We start from the raw sequence: 19,727 nt of genomic DNA, 5'->3' as shown, positions 1-19,727 counted from the left end.
ATTTTGCAAAGCCTACTATGTCTTTTAAAGCTTGAGGAGGTTTTACAACTTGAAATTTACAAATATCTTTGATATGCAGCTTATGAAGATTATACACCAATACTTCCTCAATAATAATAGAATGCTCTCTTTTTGCTATGATAACAATTTTAGGAGCAATGCCTCTTAACAAAAAAATCTACTTTAAGCGTGACAATAAGCACACCCTAAAATAACATGTGAGGAGCTAAATGCTAATTGGGTCAATGCAACCTTTTAAGTAATAGATTCTTTTGGTAAGAAAGAACTTATAAAAATAAAATCTGCTTTAAAACAAAATCTACTTTAAGCGTGATAATAAACACACCTTAAAATAAAAAAATTTGAGGGAAATAAAATGCTAGTTGGGTCAACACAACCCTTCAAGTAGTAATAACTTCTTTTCATAGAAAAATGACACTTTCTTAATTTGCTGGTTCTTTTAAACTTGGTGTAATATTTATAATATACACAACCACATAAACATTGAGATATACATACAAGTAAACATTTTAATATACATGTAAATATACAGTTAGTAAACATATACAATTACCTACAATATACATATATACTTGTATGTATATTTTTATATTGTATGCATATGTATATTAGATACTTGTATGTATATTTGGATATCTATATGTATATTTATATATTATATGCATATTTATATATCTATATGTGAATTTGTATATTAGATATTTAAATGTATATTTGTATATTATGTGAATATTATTTGCATATTTGAGGATGCATATTAGATAAGTTCTTTCTTACAAAAAGAACTTATTACTTAAAAGCTTACACTGACTCAATTAGCATTTTAGCTTCTCACAAGTTTTCAGTTTAGGATGTGCTTATCATCACGCTTAAAGTAGATTTTTGTTAAGAGGCATTGCTCTTAAAATTGTTATCACTGTAAAAATAGAGCATTCTATTATTATTGAGGAAGTATTGGTGTATAATCCTTCTAAGTTGCATATCAACGATATTTGTAAATTTCAAGATTGAAAACCTCCTCAAGCTTTAAGAGACATAGTAGGCTTTGCAAAATTTGATATCTTCTTTTTTGGGCACGGTGAGTGCTTTGCAACATATCAAATACTGGTTGAACGATGATGAGTTTTGGATATGCAAGAATCAAGAGGTATTATTTATAGAACATCTATTTATGTATAAGCTCAGTAGATTACAAGCTCAAAACTATATCACTTTCTAGCTGTAGCTAATAAGGCGCTTCAATTCAATTCTTCATATATGGTGCCAAAGGAAAGTAAGACATAAAAAAAAAACCCACCATCCAAGCCATATAATTTTGATACTGAGCACATCAAGCTATCCATGGATGCATTCTTTAAATCTAGGTAGCTTTTAATCTTAAATGGGATGGCATTAAATCTTCATTTACTGTGAAGTTAATTTAGTAGTAGTTGGAATTGTTACGATGGCTAGTTTTGTTAGGCAACAAACACGTGGCTTGCCCTTATGGGTAAGTATGTATCATCTTGCAATATGAATGTATATTTAAGTTTATATCTAACTCAATATTCATTATTTATTTGAGTGTATATTTAGATAAATATTTGAATATAGATTGCATATTTGAATGTATACTGCACATATGCATTTGAATATATGTTTTGATGTATATATGTAATTGTATTTGAATGTATATTCCAATATTTATGGCATATGTGAATGTTTATTTGAATGTGCATTACCTATTTGAATGTATATTTGAATGTGCTTTTTCTCTTCTTGGGTTTGTCTTGCTTGTTCATACCATTTTGGCTTTTTGAAACTTGTCACACACATGTGATTAGTGTTTCCTCAAGCATTGGTTTGTTGTGTCACATGAAGCAAAGATGAGCGCGTCTCAGCTAGAGTACCTTGTCTATGAGGCACCTCACCATCTCTTGCTAATGCACCATTGGTGTGAAGCAGAGCTACCCTCTGTCATCGACTTTGTTTGGGCTATATATCCACGAGTTGTCACAGCATATCCTTCGAGAGATGGGGGCAAACCACATTTCATGGAGCAAACTGTAACATCACAACTCAGGCTTGTCGAGTCTTCTATTATTTTGGGTCAAATTCTTGACATGGTGAAATGCCCGTTTAATGTTGGCTATGTAATCCCTATGTAATGCTTGCTATGTAATCCCTAAAGGTCTGCTCAATCAATAAAGATTCTTGGAAGACTTGAAGCACCCCACCTTTGTTTCACTCATCATTGGCTTAGCCTTTTCATGAGACATATGTTTAAAGGATCATGTACGATTTGCTATTCATTTGAGCCATAATAACTTGACCGAATCATGGTAGACTTGGATAGCATCATCTATATCCTTACACACACACTCACACACACATATCCCAACTTCATGACTTGAATCATGAGAGCTGTTGTAGAGTTTGACATCAATATTTTGGCCACAATTATATTGACAAGAGTACACCTTACTTGTCGCACACACACCCCACAAAGATTTGATATCAAATGTGAGCTTGGCAAACTAAAAACACTATCAAGAATGTAGTTAACAAGGCAAATGGATAGAGGACATGATGGGACTAGTGAGCATGACACAAGGACAACTATAACATGATGCAAGTGAACATATTCCTTTTTACTATTGCCTTATTAAAAGTGTTGCATATACTTTAGAGGGACACATTATATGCATATTAATATACTTAAACATTGGACATGGTCTGGTCCATATATGCTTTGTATGAGAGAGTGTCCAGGCAGAGTCAGATGCCCAGGAGGACTATCAGACAGCATTACCAGCACCATCGGGGTTACCCAGGGGTGCCCACTTTCCCCCACTCTATTTGGTCTATACATAGATGAGATGGAGGACTACATCCGACAGAGTGGAGCCTGATCTAAACAAGGCAGGAAAGTTCCCCACCCTCGTCTCTCATCAAGAGTCATTGGAGGGGAAACTAAATGAGACAAAGGCTACTGTTAAGTTTCAGCTGAAGAAGGTGCTTTGCATGGCCTTGAAATGGAGGAGAAGTAGTTGAGCGTGAACTTTCTCATCTCTCTTTTGAAGAAGAATTGGCAAAATGTGAGAGTCTTGTACCTCAAGTCAACTATGGGGAAGCCTCAAAGAATCTTTTGAGTGTGTGGTGAAGTGCTGGCTTCAGCTTAGAGTACTGTGTTACCGACACACTATGTTACTGACACGCTGCTAAATTTTGTGGTGCTACATACATGCTTGGAGGCCAAGTGTTCCCTAGCACTGCATACCCTTTTGTAGTTCTCATCAACGAGGTTTTTCTTTCAATTTTACTTTCTGAGCATATATTACTTGCTTAATGTACTATTGAGGAATGTTTTAGAACTTGCAAGTTTGGTTCCATTTTTCATGAAAGCGGGTTTCTTAGCCAAAAAAAAAAACAAGAGAGAGAGACCATACAAAGCAGATGGCAAGCATAGCTTACCATCCTCACGATATGCAGTGACAGGTGGAGGAGAATGAGTGTGGGGGGAGGCAAGGGAAAGTGGAGGATGCGCAAGCTTGCCCATTGACCAAGTTGATGTAAGATGTTGTTGGCTTAGAAATAATAGCTTAGAAAGATTATTTTTTGCCATGTCTTGCTCGGACTTTTGGCTCGCTCGAGAAAACTTGCTCGGTGTTTGGTTTCTCCCTTAGCTAAGTCTATATTCAAATTATAGCCCAGCTATCATGCACCCTCATGCCCCCTTAATGCATGGAAAAATTAGTAATTTTTTCAAGAAGTAGACCTTTAATGAAAAGAGAATAGTGGGGGAGAGAGAGATCAGTATCTTGCAATGCAATGCCGGTGAGTTTCAACGGGTAGTGAGTAGGCGAGCAATGCTCACACGACCAAGCCCTATACCTTTGCCTTGGGCATGTCAAAAACACACCCGCATTTAAGCTTTTAAAAACTAATAATAAAATCTAAACTCTATCTTATTAGCTGGGCAGTTGTAGGCATAGGTAATCATACATGCGAGAGCTTATACGTGACCCTCATCATTGAGTGCTAATCCCACTTTCGGCATCATCATCTGCCGCACAGAACCGCGCATCTTTGCTATCATCTTTCTTCCCCGCTTCTTTGCCCAAGAGCATTTGGAGACTTGTTTTGGCCTATATAACCGGTGTTGCTGGTTGAGACCCATTCAGAGCATACATATTCACCATCCGTTGCAGTTGACTAGCCCCAATCATCGCAGTACTCTACCTACGGCATTTATTGCCATCGTAATCACTTGGAGGCTTATTAAGCATCAATTGTCACTGTCAAGCATTCACCTAAAGGTGCAGGGCAGCAGAGAAGCAACAAAGGAAGAGCCAGAAGGAAGCAGGGCAGCAGAGAAGCAGAAGCCGAAGCAGAAGGAAGAACCAAAAGGAAGAACCAGAAAGATGGAGGAGGAAGTGTGGGAAAAGCTGGCTACAGAGACGCCATTAAAGGTCGAGTATATTCAAAAATTATGGGAATTCTGGATTAAGGAAAGGCCAAACTACATAGAATTTCTTAAATGCACTTTACCAGTAGTTATGGCTGTTTCTGGAAACTTTGCACCTTTTCTGGCATCTGGAGTGGCCACCACTCTCTGGGAAGAGTTCCAAAAAGTTGATGAGGCTTTGAGAGTGCCTTCGAGGTTCTCAAAACTCTCTTTGTGTGACCCTGGTACGTGTTTGTAACTTTGGTATATATTTGGATCTGTTTGAGTAAATTGTCTGTGTGAGTTTAAAACCTCAAATTTGGTATATATTTGGATCAAATTTGGTAAATTTGGAAAATGTGATTAAAAAAGCAAGAAATTCCTATTTAGGCCGTTTTTTATTTGTGTTTTCTTTTAGATTTCTGTGTGTTTTCCATGTAAATGTGTTTGTGTTTATGTTCTTCTTTTATGTCAGGGAGAACTGCAGAGCACCACTTGCTGTCAGCGAGGAATTACTCTCTCTGTAGCAGTAGTACTGCAAAGTCAGGTCCTCCACTGCTTTTCCAAGACAAGGGTGTGGAAGCATTGGGGTGTGATATGTGCGACCACCATCACCCTGCAGCACCAAAGGACGCTATAGTGGAAGAGTTGTTTCCTAAAGATGATTGGTGCAAAGTTATGTCGGCCACAGATACAAAAAGCGAGTCAAAATTAAAAACTGTGTTTGATAATCACAGAGAAAAAGCTCTTGAGCTTGCTAACTTTGTATTTGTCAAGCCAAAGAAAGAATTATGTGATCCCAAAATTCCAGACTTTGTTTTGGTTGACAAGGAGTATTGGGAATCGCCAACAACTGAGACAGTAGGGGCTTTGCTTTTTGCTCAGTCCACTACCGAAAGCTCAAAGAGTTACAGTACTACCTATGCAGTTGGAGAAGCTGTTGCTGTTTCTCAGGTTTTACTTAGGAGTGCATCGCAGATGAGACATTTCATCTTTACCGGGGTGACAAATTGTAAAAATGTTAGGTGGTTCAGAGTGGAGAGACCTGGTATCATTGGTAATTATAATGGCAGTCGATGTGCTGAGACCCCACTTGTCAGAGAAAGTTTAGCTGGAATGATGTGCTGTGCTAAAGAGAACCTTGGAATATGTCTTCAACGTTCAATTGTGGTGGGCAGGAGGAATATCGCTTGTGGAGGTGGTTGGGTGAGGGTGCAACAAGTTATGTTTATGCTATAGATGCTGGAAGTGTATAGTGTGCTGCGAAAGTGGCCAAACCAGGACACTCTATTTCGATGGATGTGAGTAACCTTGAAAGATTGCAGGGCATCAAGGGAATTCCTAAAATTGTTATGAGCGACCCACCTTCAGTTTTGCTCATCACACCTGTGGCTGAACAGTTTAACTTGGCGCAGCTGTGTAAAAATAAGATGTACAACCGTGTGGGGGAGCTGGTTGAGACTTTGGAGTGTGCACATAACAGAGGCATAGTAAACCGAGATATTCGGATAGCAAATATACTGATTGCTGAAGATCAATTCATTATTGTGGACTGGGGATTTGCTACCTCTTCAAATGAACCTGAAGAGTACGCAGGCACTTCACATTTTGCATCTACAAGGGTTCTCAAGATTCTAGAGGAAGGGCACTACACTTTAGTATTTGAACCTTCAGATGATTTGGTGTCTTTGGTACGGAGTCTATATGCATTTACACGGCTGAGCGGAATGCGTGTGCACTCCGGAGTGGCTTGACAGACCTTAGCAATGATGATTTTGCAGAAATCCGGGAGTTCTGGGAGACTGAGTTGTCTAATTCATCTTGGAAGGAAGCTGAATTGTATGCTAAAAAATGTGATTATGCTGTGCTCAAGGATTGGATACAGAATCGGTTTCATAGGATATAAAAAAGCTGTCTTCAGCCTTTGGAGAGCTAGGGCTAAGATGCCTTTGTTACTGGGGTTCCAACTGTATAAGGGATTTCATGGGCCATTCTTATGTAATGACACTTTTATATGATGAGAAGATGGAGAAGAATGTGTATAAGTTTTTGTTTTTTTTATATGATGCATATTCAAGATGCAGGTCATGTTCAATTCAAGATGTATGTTCAGTTGGCCATTCCAGTTGTCTCACGAGCCTGTGCCTAGTTAATTAAAAGTCTTGAGTGGCAAAACTGTTGCTTCATCTTATTTTCTAGTTTGATTTTTAGTTTTAAGTATCGTAAGACCAACTTTATATGAATGTGTGTGTGTGTGTGTGTGTGTCGCAATATAGATTAGAACAGCCTTAGAACAGCCTTAATGGTATGTGCATTACGAGAGATTCTTTGATCTTGCTAGTCACAAGCTCCTATGATATGCTCTTTCCTTGAACAACATCCATGCATAATTAGACCAGCCTTAATGGTATTTGCATGTGCGAGTGTAAGTGCAAGGTGTGTCGTGTGGAAGTATGTGTAACTGTGTAAGTGCAAGGTATCTGAGAATTTATGCATAGTATTATTTAGTTGTTTATATTCAAGTGGTCAAGAAAAGTATTACTTTATGCAAATGTGGATAGGTAAGAGTTCTTCTAGCCGCTATACATGAATATGCAATTATACATGTATATAATCCTGTATTATTTTACAAGGTTGCATGTAGCGGATGAAGCACCACAAGAGAGAAAATTTTGGTTTCTCATGACTACTACCTCTTGACTTGTGGGGGAGAAAGAGTAGTGGATGAAGCATCCAAATATACATGACTCAATATGGTTGAAAATTTATATATAATTTGAATATGTATATTTGAATTCATGCATGTTTGGGTATTTATATATTTGGGTATATATGCATATTTGAATGAATATATTCCTATTATTTAGATATATGTATATTTGAATCAATACATATTTGAGTCATGCATATTTGGTTATCTCTACATACGTTAGTATATATGCATGTAGTTTTAGAGATAAACATTCTCTACCATAGACCATATCTTTGGGCTTCTCTGCGCTTGATCAATGGAGAAAGGCATGGAAGAGCAGACTTTATTGCTGCCTTCTTGTGGATTTCTACAAAGCCTTCAAAAGCATCCCCAAAGACAGACTCTTCCATCACGTTCATGAGCTCTAAAAGGTACATAAAAAATTAAAGTACATCTAGGTAAAAGTACCTATAAAGATAGAGTTACATATAGATAAAGGTATCTATAAAGATAAAGGTACATATAGGTACAGGTACATATAGGCAAAGGTACAAAGTGTCATGGTAGAACAGGATGCCATGACAAAGAGGAAGCTAGGGGGCATCTATCCATCCATCCATCTATCTGTCCATTAATCCATCTCTTTAACTATCCATCCATCCATTTATCTATCCATCCATCTATCTATCTTTCCACCCATCCATCTATCTATCTATCTATCCATCTATCCATCTTTCCATCCATCCATCTATCTATCTATCCATCCACCTATCCATCCATCCTTCTATCTATCTATCCAGCCATCTATTTGTCTATCTATCTATCTCTATATCCATCCATCCATCCATCCATCTATCCATCCATCCATCCAATACACTTCCTAATAATTTCATACACTTCCTATAGTATTACACATGCTTCTTTCCACCTCACAGATAGATAGGTAGATAGGTATATTAATAGATACATTGATAGGTACATAGGTACATACATAGATATATAGATACATACATAGGTACATTGATAGGTATATATATATATATATATATATATATATATATATATATATATCCATAGGTACATTGATAGGTAGATAGATACATTGATGGGTAGATAGGTACATATATAGATACATTGATAGAAAGATAGGTACATAGGTACATACATAGCTATATAGATACATACATAGGTACATTGATAGGTAGATAGGTACATAGAAAGGTTAGATAGATACATTGACAAGCACATAGATAGGTACAAAAAAGGTAGTATGTTTTTGACGGAGTATGAATACATAGGTAGATAGGTAGATAGATACATATATAGGTAGATAGATACATAGATAGGTAGATATATAGATACATGTATAGGTAGATAGGTACATAGATACATAGATAGATAGATAGATAGATAGATAGGTAGGTAGATACATAGATAGATAGATAGATAGGTAGATAGGTACATAGGTAGGTAGATAGGTACATAGATAGGTAGATTGGTAGATAGATAGATGTATAGATACATTAATAGATAGATATATAGATATATAGATAGGTAGATAGGTAAATAGATAGGTAGATAGGTTGATTGGTAGATAGATACATATATAGATGAATAGATATAGATAGATAGGTAGATATATAATTAAATAGATGCATAGGTATACATAGATAGATAGGTAGATAGTTAGATATATAGATAGATAGGTACATAGATAGATACACAGATAGATAGGTACATATATAGATATACATAGAGATAAATAGATGCATAGGTATACATAGATAGATAGGTAGATTGCTTATAGATAATTATAAATCTAGATAGATAGGTAGGTAGATACATAATTAGGTACATAGATAGATAGGTAGTTAAATAGATAATTAGTAGGTACTAATTATGAATCTAGATAGATAGGTAGTTAAATAGATAATTAGTAGGTACTAATTATGAATCCAGATAGATAGGTAGGTAGATACATAATTAGGTACATAGATAGATAGGTAGTTAAATAGATATATAGATCAAGCCCTCCAAGGCCAAGATGGATTAAGGGTTTTTGTACAAAAAGTAGATAGATACATAATTAGGTACTAATAGATACATACTCATGAAGAAGTAGATACATTGATAGATAGATACATACATAATTAGGTATTAATAGATACATTGATAGATAGATACATACTCATAAATAAGTGGTACAACTCGAGCTCTTGGGCCTCCTCAGATGTTTGTCGCTTTCGGCGTGTCAATGTCTTCATTTGTCTCCTAGCCTCTCTCTCACTGTGATCTATTCAAGGGCTCGTCGAGAATGGAGACGTCGGTAAATCTCTCTTTGCACCTTCCGAACAAGAGACCTCTTCATTAGTGAAATCCATCCCTTAGAAATTGGTCAGAATATTCTTGCCGTGGACATCTTCAGCTCTAAGATTGATCTTGCGAGGAGCATGATCCTCATCATTTTGGAGATCAGTTAGGGACACTTCAAAAACTCAACCTTTTAAACCATCAGCAGCAATCTTGGTTTTGCCAATGGACCTGACAGTGAAAATTGATGGGCTTGATATCATACCAATCCTTCTCTGAGAAGGGATGAACAACTTTCTTCTTGCCTTTAGAAATATGCTTATTCTTCCCAACGGCCATACCTTCTTGCGGGCTGTAGGGAAGATTGAATGTAGGAGGCAGACGAGGGCTCTGTCACACGAAAAGTCTCTCTCTCTCTCTCTCTCTCTCTCTCTCTCTCTCTTTCTCTCTCTCTCTCTCTCTCTCTCTCTCTCTCTCTCTCTCTCACACACACACACACACACACACACACACACACACACACACACACACACACACACACACACACATCTTAGAGGACACCCTCTTAGAGCACCCCGACCACCATCCATGCTCGCGGACAATTTGAGTGCTGTCACAAGGCACCCCTCCCCATCTCAAATAGATAGATAGGTAGGTACATAGATAGGTAGGTAGATAGGTAAATAGATAGATAGATAGGTAGCTACATAGATAGGTAGGTACATAGATAGGTAGATTGATTGGGCCAGAAACTTTATAAAGGTCACTAAGAAATGAAGAGCCAAAGGTGTAGACTTGGATAACGATTGATTTAAAAGATACAATTAAACTCAAAGATACAATTAAACTCAAAGGTACATGATTTAAAAGTCACATATATATAAAAGATAGAATTAAACTCAAAGGTACATGATTTAAAAGTTATATATATATATCAAAGGTATATATATTTTAAATGTACAAGTACTCTTAAAGAAACAAGTAATCTTAAAGGTACTTCGTAAGAAAAATACATAAATAGAAAAGGTAAATAGGCACAAATATGGACTCAAAGATACAATAAGTATTAAAGGTACAAGGTGTCTAACATGTACATGGTCAAAAAGGTACACTTTGTCACAAAGGAACAAGTAGTCTCAAAGGCTTACTGAGGGCAAAAATTATGCTGAACTCATGGATTGGATACTTTCTACTAATTGCTTACCTATTTGAATCAAGGAAATTATGTTGAACTCAAGGACTGGATACTTTTTACTAATTGCTATATTCAAGGAGCAGTTGGTGTCCTCATTTGCACATGCCCTTACCTGAGATAAGTCTGAGATGTGTCGATTATCTTTGATGCACCCTTTCTAAGAAAGTGGATACACTAGCTTGAACACAAACATTATTTTGGATGTATGCATTGTCTTCATTATCTTAAATGGTCTTGGCTTGGATGTGGATATTCTTGGTTTGGATTTAGTTATTCTTTAGGATGTGGATGATGGCTTGGATCATACTTGTTTGCCTATGTCTAGTGGATGTGCCAACTAGCTTGGATGTACCCATTATCATGGTTGTCTCCGTACGACGCTTGACTGTATTTGAACAGTATGGTTTGTAAGCTACAATATCGTATGGAGTGCCACTCACCCCATATGCTATGTTCTTAGCCAAAGTCCATGCCCATGGGACATCTGCCATGGTACATAGATAGATAGGTAGTTAAATAGATATGTACATATTAAAGATGAAGACGCTTATTTATGAATGGTAGGAAAGAGCCATGGATATTTAGTGGAGATCCAATTGTATGTAGAGCAAACCCATATATGTGTAGTAGGGCTTTGTTGTGTCCCTAAATATCTCAAATGTGACATCTTTAGGAATTTTTCTTGTATTATGTTTCCATAATTTCCTTGATTTTTAAACAAGGTATAAAACAATGTCTAGTTTGAGGGAGCTAATAGAGACACATAGTGGAGACCCATATACATGAGTGGGTTTGAGACTCATCTCGCCCACAAACGAGGGGCATCTAATACCTACACATGGGTCAACTTAGGTCTTTGTGGATATCAACTAGTCACTGAGTCATAGAATTGTATCCACTGGGTACCCATACATGATCTCAACTAGTTATAATGGATCTCCATTATCATACATGGGTCTCAAGTGTGGCACAAAAGTTAATCAGATTCCTGCTATTAAAACCCACCTTTGGTACCTTCTCCCTTGTCTTTTCATTTAAGGATAGGACTCTATATTGCACTACTCATAAACTCACAAAACTACTTGTAAATAAGAATAATTATCTAAAGACAAACTTGATCATTTTAGTGTTACCAACTTCAAGATCCTTTACCCACATATATGTGTTATAAACAAAGCTATGTCATTAAGAGATAACTAAGAGCGTCCAGATTGTCTAGGTTAGACCCATGGCAATAGGACTGACAAATTAATAGTACAGAAGGGCTCCGATATCAACAATTAAATAGTGCAATCAGGCTTTAGTCAGTCAGGAAGATACATAGGTACATAGATAGACAACTAAACCAATAAATAGGTACAGAGTGGAGACCTTTGTGCATGAAATGGGGGAGTTTTTAAAATAGTGGAGACCCTTATTCAAGTAGTGGGGGGATTTTTTTAAATAGTGGAGACCCTTGTGTAGATTTTGGAGACCATGTAAAAATAGTGGAGACCCTTGTAATAGTAGTGGGGACTTGTGTAAGAATTGGAGACCCTTGTGTATGTAGTGGGGACCCGTGTAAGTATTGGAGACCCAACTAGTTGTGTACTTACACAAGTTCCCACTACATTCACAAGGGTCCTTTGTGAATGTAGTGGGGGGACTTGTTTAAATAGTGGAGACCCTTGTGTAGATTTTGGAGGCCATTGTAAAAATAGTGGAGACCCTTGTAATAGTAATGGGGACTTGTGTAAGAATTGGAGACCCTTGTGTATGTAGTGGGGACCCGTGTAAGTATTGAAAACCCAACTAGTTGTGTACTTACACAAGTTCCCACTACATTCGCAAGGGTCCTCACTCATTTTACAAGGGTCCCCATTACTTCACAAGGGTCTCCATTACTTTTATAAGGGTTGTTGCTGCTTTCACAAATCCCCCACTACTATCACAAGGGTCCCCATTACTTTCATAAGGGTCTCCACTACATTCACATGGATTTTTTGTACTTTTATCAATCTCCCACTACTTTCACAAGGACCACTATATAACTTGCCTATAGACTATAGTTTTCTGAATAAAGTCAATGGTTGGTTAGATCTTCAATGTGGTTGGTTAGATCTTCTCGTGCAAGAAGGCGCTTATATATGCTCAATAGAGTTAGGAATGTTTGACACCTTGCATATTCAAAACTCATGGCTTATAAAAAACCCCACCTCTTTGAGTTTGCAAGCCATGGCCAATCTTAGAGTTGACTGTAAGCATGTACGACATAGATGCAAACGCGGACGTTTGAGATTTCAAGAGGGGGGTATGTCACTAGCATGTGACTACTATGTATCTTTATGTTGGCTTCTTTCTTGTTATATTATTTGTTCTGCTTTTTGGAAGCACCCCTCTGGAAATCTAAAGGCCCTGTTGCATAGCTAGTGAGGAACTGTTCAGAGAGAGTCCAAGCGGGTGGCCAGTTAGCACTAGAGTTGGACAAGTTGTCTAAGGTTAGCCAAGGTGGGATCACCAGTGAAATTCCTTTGGTAAATAGGATACATTACACTTTTGGGTGTGGCTACAGTGTACAAAGAGGGTCAGGGGATCTGTAAAGATGCAATGACAGCATCTTTTAAGATTTAGGGGGATGCTACTTTTGGACTACAAAATGTCTTCGCGTCATTAGTTGCAGAATGACAAGTGGATCATTTTATTACTCTATGGTCAATTCACCTGACATCAGAGTTGGGATATTTTTAAACCTGGAGTTGGAAAGCGGGAAATGCACGAATGGGTGTCAAATGGCACTTTCTGGTGAATCTACCAAGTCTGGGAGAAGGGGGGGTGCTTGATTTGAGAGAGGGAGCCTCATTTGCAGCCTTTTGTCACAGGTTAAGAGCTACGGAAACCTTGATTACCCTCTATGTATAGTGTACGTGCAAGAAGTGATGTCATGTACACCTTACACTACTCTCTCTCTCTCTCTCTCTCTCTCTCTCTCTCTCTCTCTCTCTCTCTCTCTCTCTCTCCCTACGTGCAGTATGTGATGGCCCACAAGAGGGCTATTCAATTGACCTACGTGCAGTTGTGTGGTCATATGCTTCTTTTTAACAAAGAAGCATTATTGGTATGTGTGCATGTACTCCTAGACCACAAATCTTGCAAGAGGTGCATCCCACACCTCATCCCCTAGACAACCCAACTCAAGCCCCTGAGTCCATTCAGTCGTGGGACATACCCCAAAAATCCTCCCTTATCACAAAACTCAATCCCAGAGTGTGCTTCCACATTAGAAAGGAATCCATGCCACCCAAACTAACATCGGATAGAATCCACCATGTAGATACCTTAACTCACAACTTCACCTTGGGTGGTCCTATCGAGAGGATAACAATTCCTGGCAGTGTCTAGAACCCATCACAAAAGAAGCTTACTAACCATGAACTACTAACTGGTAAAAAATTGAACACTAAACACGGTTTTATTGAAAAGGGTAAGCATGTATATAGAACCTCCCATTATTTTATACATGGTAGTTTTAGATTTAAATGATACCAATGCTACCCCCATGCCTCACTTGGTGCTTATTCATTACTATCATGACAAAAGTCAACAAGCTTCTCAAAACGCAATGAGCATAATCATGTATAAAACACTAAGCAATATATATGAGAAGGAGAGTAGTTGGAATTGTTATGATGGCTAGTTTTGTTAGGCAACAAACATGTGGCTTGCCCTTATGGGTAAGTACGTATCATCTTGCAATATGAATGTATATTTGAGTTTATATCTAACTCAATATTCATTATTTATTTGAGTGTATATTTAGATAAATATTTGAATATAGATTGCATATTTTAATGTATACTGCACATGCATTTGAATATATGTTTTGATGTATATATGTAATTGTATATTTGAATGTATATTCCAATATTTATGGCATATGTGAATGTGCATTACCTATTTGAATGTATATTTGAATGTGCTCTCTCTCTTCTTGGGTTCGTCTTGCTTGTTCATACCATTTTGGCCTTTTGAAACTTGTCACACACATGTGATTAGTGTTTCCTCAAGCATTGGTTTATTGTGTCACACAAAACAAAGACAATCCATTTTCCTCTTTGCAATGCAAAAAATATATATATAGATTGCTATTACTTGGACCTTTGGTTCCTTAGGGTACCTTGGGGGCATTAGCTTGATGCTGCGGGTAATCATGTTATTGATCCTACTTGTATTAACATTCTATTGTTATCCTTGTGGATATCCCTTGGGAAGGGTCCTCAAGATGTACGTGTTTATATCTCTTAATGTGCATACGTGTGGGTGGATGCTTTTACTTATGTATGTGCAAGTATGTATAAGTGTGTGGGTGCAAATATAGGGTTAAAGTTAAAGCTTGAAATTGAATCTTGTTTTTGAAGTTTCTAATCTACAATATCTACAACATAACCTAAATCTACAGCAGCGATGGGCGAAGCGGAAGAACCTACCGACACTTGGAGGGCAATGCTCTACGAGCTCCATTTGGAGCTAAAGATGGAGGACGAAAAGCACTTCGCTTTCCCATCAATGTCTTCTGAGTAGGTGTTCCAATGATATACTTTAAACATGATAATAAATACACTCTAAAATGAAAACTTGTGAGGGAGATAAAATGCTAGTTGAGTTAGTGCAACCCTTCAAGTAATAGATTCTTTTTGTAGAGATTTTGTGACATCATTATAAAATAAATTTTATATGCATTTGTGGTTTTGCTACTTGGCCATGGAGGCTTGGCATGATTGTTTGTATGAATGTCAAAATGTTTAAAGATATACAAAGATACAACTATCTAATATACATATGCACATAATATACAGATATACAGATATACATACAGATATCTAAATATGCATACAATGTACAAATATACATACAGGTATACAAATATTCATCCTGAAATATGCATACCCTGAAATAGTGCTCTTTCCACTACTTTGTAATCCCATAGTTCTAAGAACAAATATCCATGCTGGCCTGTCCTCTAGCTTTGTCTTAATCATGGCATCCAACTCTACAATGACACTCTCTACCCAGGTTTTGTAAAACTTGCCTACATCGCCATCAAGAATCTCCAAGAGAAATCCATCTAAACAGTGATGTGCAACTTTCTTGACCAATTGGTGTTGATGCACTAGATCTATCTCAGAGATATGAGAAAGCTTTCTCCAAAGATTGTCCACTTTAAACGTATTTTCTATGTAGTCTTGTTCGTCTTTGACATACTTTTTTTTCACATTCTGAGAGGCTTGGGATCTAGTTTTGATTCTCAGGGAGGTCACCACCTCATGCATTTGATTCAGCTTCATTACAATTAAATTTTTTTAACACAAAATTGCAACTATTCGTGATGTGGCATCATGTTGAGAGACAATATGATAAAAGAGATGCACCATAGGATATTTCAAGACTTCTGCAACAGCCAAGATTGAGTGCATGTTTCTCTCCTATTCACATATGTTCTCTCTCACACGCTTTTCACATATGTTCTCTCTCACACGCCAAGATTGAGCGCATGTTTCTCTCCTGTTCACATCTATTCTCTCTCACACGCTTTTCACTTGGATTATCCTTTAGTTGTAGAATCTCAAAATTAGAACTCCTTTGCATATTTTAGGGTAAATTTGATTGTATATTAAAATGTATATCATAAATGTTAATGTATTTTTGTTTGTATATTGTATGTAAATGTGTATGTTTACTTGATTGTATATTTACATGTATATTAAAATTTTTATTTGTATAAGCTTCTAAGTAATAATTTCCTTTCGTAAGAAAGAACTTATTTAATATGTCCTAAAATATGCATACAATATATACATAATATACAAATATACATTCAAATATCTAATATACAAATTTACATATAGATATATAGATATGCATATAATATATAAATATACACACAGATATCCAAATATACATACAAGTATCTAATACAATATACAAATATACATACAAGTATATATGTATATTGTATGTAGTTGCATATGTTTACTTAGCTGTGTATTTACATGTATATTAAAATGTTTATTTGCATGTATATCTCAATGTTTATGTGGTTGTGTATATTATTAAATACTACACCAAGATTAAAAGAACCAGCAAATTAAGCAAGTGTCATTTTTCTATGAAAAGAAGTTATTACTACTTGAAGGGTTGTGTTGACCCAACTAACATTTTATTTCCCTCACAAATTTTTATTTTAAGGTGTGTTCATTATCACGCTTAAAGTAGATTTTGTTTTTATAAGTTCTTTTTTACCAGGTTGCACTCACCCAAATATCCCATGTACTTCCAACTAGTTGCTTCTGACAACAACAACAAAGATTGCCAATATAAACCTGATTTTACATCTAGAGACACCGGTTCAGCCTCTAAACATGCAGAAAGGACATCCAAGACATTAGATGAAGGCTCGCCTCTTAGAATTTCAAACCCATCCCATAAATCTCACAAACACCGGATCATCAGCACACGAACGACTCGAAACAATGTGATCATCTGCAAATCAATGACACCCACTACAATAGATTTTCTTTCATGGATGACACGTTGTAGAAACTCTTGACCGTACAATAGGATGTATATTTGCATCAAAATATCTAACATCTACATCTTGAATAGAATATGAGCCAACCTAGCATATCTGTGTGGAGGGAGCTCCCATGTACTATGGATGAAAGACACTGATGGGACAAGACCCTCAACAACAATTGGTGGTGTGTAGCCAACTCAGCCCTTATAATGTCATGGGGTACTGAGGCCTTAGCCCGAGTCATCCTAGTTAGTGTTCACGGAAAACATTTTTTCCAACCAATGGAAAATCTCTCGGTTTTTTGCCTAAAATTTCAAGGATTTGCCGGTTTTTACACTAAAATGTGTAAATTTTCGCCGGTTTTTGTCAAGACGAACTTGCAATCTAGCCGGGAATTCGGATTTGTAGCCGGTAAAAAATACACTAAAGGCCGGTTTTTTGTGAACACTGATCCTAGAGATTATACAAGTGGTCTCTCCATCGATCCCCACCCATCATAAGTGCGACCAGATCTGATATGATGATCTAAAATTGGTCCCCAAATCTGTACTCCATATATGCGCAGTAGTAGGCAATCGTGATCTTCCGCACAAAACAAACCCCTTATTTGTGTAAAGGCTTCCAGGCCAAAAACCGACCATTAGTGTCTCTTCATACAATTTGTGTCTCTTCACACACACAATTCAAAAATTTAGACTCGAGTTGAAGTTGGAGGGAAATCAAGCGGAGTTGTGGATTCAGATCCTAATGATAGCTCCTAACATCAATTCAAAAGCCTAAGATCTCCTGCCTAAGATCTCTTCCAGGTAGTCTCTGTCTCTCTCTCTCTGAGTAATCACTCTCTCTCTCTCTCTCTCTCTCTCTCTCTCTCTCTCTGTGAGTAATTGGGTTCGGAAAGTTCTCTCTCTCTCTCTCTCTCTCTCTCTCTCTCTCTCTCTCTCTCTCTCTCTCTCTCTCTCTCTCTCTCTCTCTCTCTCTCTCTCTCTCTGAGTAATTGTTTTTTGAATGGCTTCTTCTTCGTGGACTAGGACAATGGGCGGTAGGTTGGAAAGGCAAGAAGAATCCATGAGAGTAGAAAGCTCAGACCCTTTTGAGACGATGGAGAATAGGGAAGAACTCGTCAAGAAGGTGAAATACACTGCATCAGTTTTCTATGAAGAGGATTCAAAAACATTCAAATTGGTAGATGTTTGCGGGTCGCCGCGACGGACGTCCATAGCATAGCTCTCAAGCATCAACATAAAATTATCGATACAGGGGAAGCGACTCGGATGAGGCATGGAAACTCACTAGGGTGTCAATCCTAATGAAGTGAACTCGAAGAGATGCAACTACTAACTCTACAAGCAAATCAAACGCACTAAAGCCAAGTAATCTGCCCATGTCCTTCTACACAGCTCTACAGTCATCACGCCCGTTCACCATGCAAATCATAATAGAATCGCACGAAACTTGAAGGGAAGCTACATGAGACTATCAAGAACATATCCTATCACTGTCATAGCATTCTGGAGAGGTACAACGATCGCGATCGTTCGTCCCACAGTACGCAAAAACAGTAAACGAATGATCCTAAAGGGTCGTTTTTAGGTCCCTAAAGCCTCTCCTAGGGTCAAAACAACATAAAATATGCATATAAACACTCAAAACAGCGATTTAAGGCCTAAACGGATGCGTCTGAAACCTTCACCGAATCTTGAATGCTTACACTTGAATGGAAGAGCAAAGTAAGAGGAACACAATGCAAGAAACAAAACTGAATTTGGATTACCGTAGCCATAGAAGCGATGATTACAAGTTGGAGCAAAGAGGTAGCTCTCTGTGCGTAACGCAATAGTCCCTTATCTTCAAAAAAATAAATCTCCCCTTTCCCACTAACCTTAGTGTAAAATATACCTAGGGCTTTCTAAAGTGGCCGGCGGCCAACTTCTCATGAACCTTTACATACATCATTGGAGAAATTACATCTTTGACTCAGACTTGACATAGACGATTGACATTAGGCTTTTACAGGGTTTGATGTATTAAACATCGGAAAAATAATGTGACCACATCAAAACTTTGGCCGGATGACCCAACGGGCGCCTTGGCTAGGTGGGCACTTGTATGTTGTTATCACCTCCAAACACTCCCCCCTTCCTAGCTCGTGTCGTCCCTTGACACGACCTTGTGCAATCTTGTCATAGGGTTGTCTTCAGCCTTGTCTTCAAGGTCGTTCTTCATCTTGGGAAGCGCGTTGTCGTTGATGACACTCCCCCCTTCCTTGAGTGATGCATAGCTGTCATGTTGTTGATACATGATTTGAGCTTTGATTATCGAGGCAACATTTCTTCTTGTTGTGCATTCGCCTCTTGGTTGTCAATCTTAGCCGCTGTAAAGATGGATGTTGAAGTGTTTGATCATGTAGAACTGATCCTGTTTGTGGCGTGGACTTTATGATGGATAGTCTTTCAAGGTCCATTGTAGTTTGAGTTGTCTGCAATAGGTCACCAATGTTGAAGCATTGTGTGAGCTACTTTTGATTGTTGTGGAT

The 19,727-nt window shown here is 37.5% G+C and overlaps 2 protein-coding genes and 1 pseudogene across 2 annotated transcripts; 2 read left to right on the top strand and 1 right to left on the bottom strand.

Moving 5' to 3' along the window:
* Positions 1-3,937: 3,937 nt before the first annotated feature.
* LOC147438528 (uncharacterized) lies at positions 3,938-6,574 on the top strand. The gene is made up of 3 exons (XM_086484623.1): positions 3,938-4,692; positions 4,923-5,645; positions 5,729-6,574. Exons 1-3 carry the CDS (start codon positions 4,425-4,427, stop codon positions 6,199-6,201), a joined length of 1,464 nt encoding a protein of 487 aa, XP_086340749.1. The 5' UTR covers positions 3,938-4,424; the 3' UTR covers positions 6,202-6,574.
* Positions 6,575-7,385: 811 nt separating this feature from the next.
* LOC147438526 (uncharacterized) lies at positions 7,386-18,222 on the top strand (annotated as a pseudogene).
* On the bottom strand, positions 8,362-9,788 carry LOC147438527 (uncharacterized). The gene is made up of 2 exons (XM_086484493.1): positions 9,686-9,788; positions 8,362-8,939 (listed from the first exon to the last, which is right to left on the bottom strand). Exons 1-2 carry the CDS (start codon positions 9,786-9,788, stop codon positions 8,362-8,364), a joined length of 681 nt encoding a protein of 226 aa, XP_086340619.1.
* Positions 18,223-19,727: the final 1,505 nt, after the last annotated feature.

This window comes from Adiantum capillus-veneris, chromosome 16 (genome assembly GCF_014529385.1).
Source record: "Adiantum capillus-veneris isolate H3 chromosome 16, ASM1452938v2, whole genome shotgun sequence".
NCBI classification, from domain to species: domain Eukaryota; kingdom Viridiplantae; phylum Streptophyta; class Polypodiopsida; order Polypodiales; family Pteridaceae; genus Adiantum; species Adiantum capillus-veneris.
This window is presented reverse-complemented; position numbering and strand designations above follow the sequence as displayed.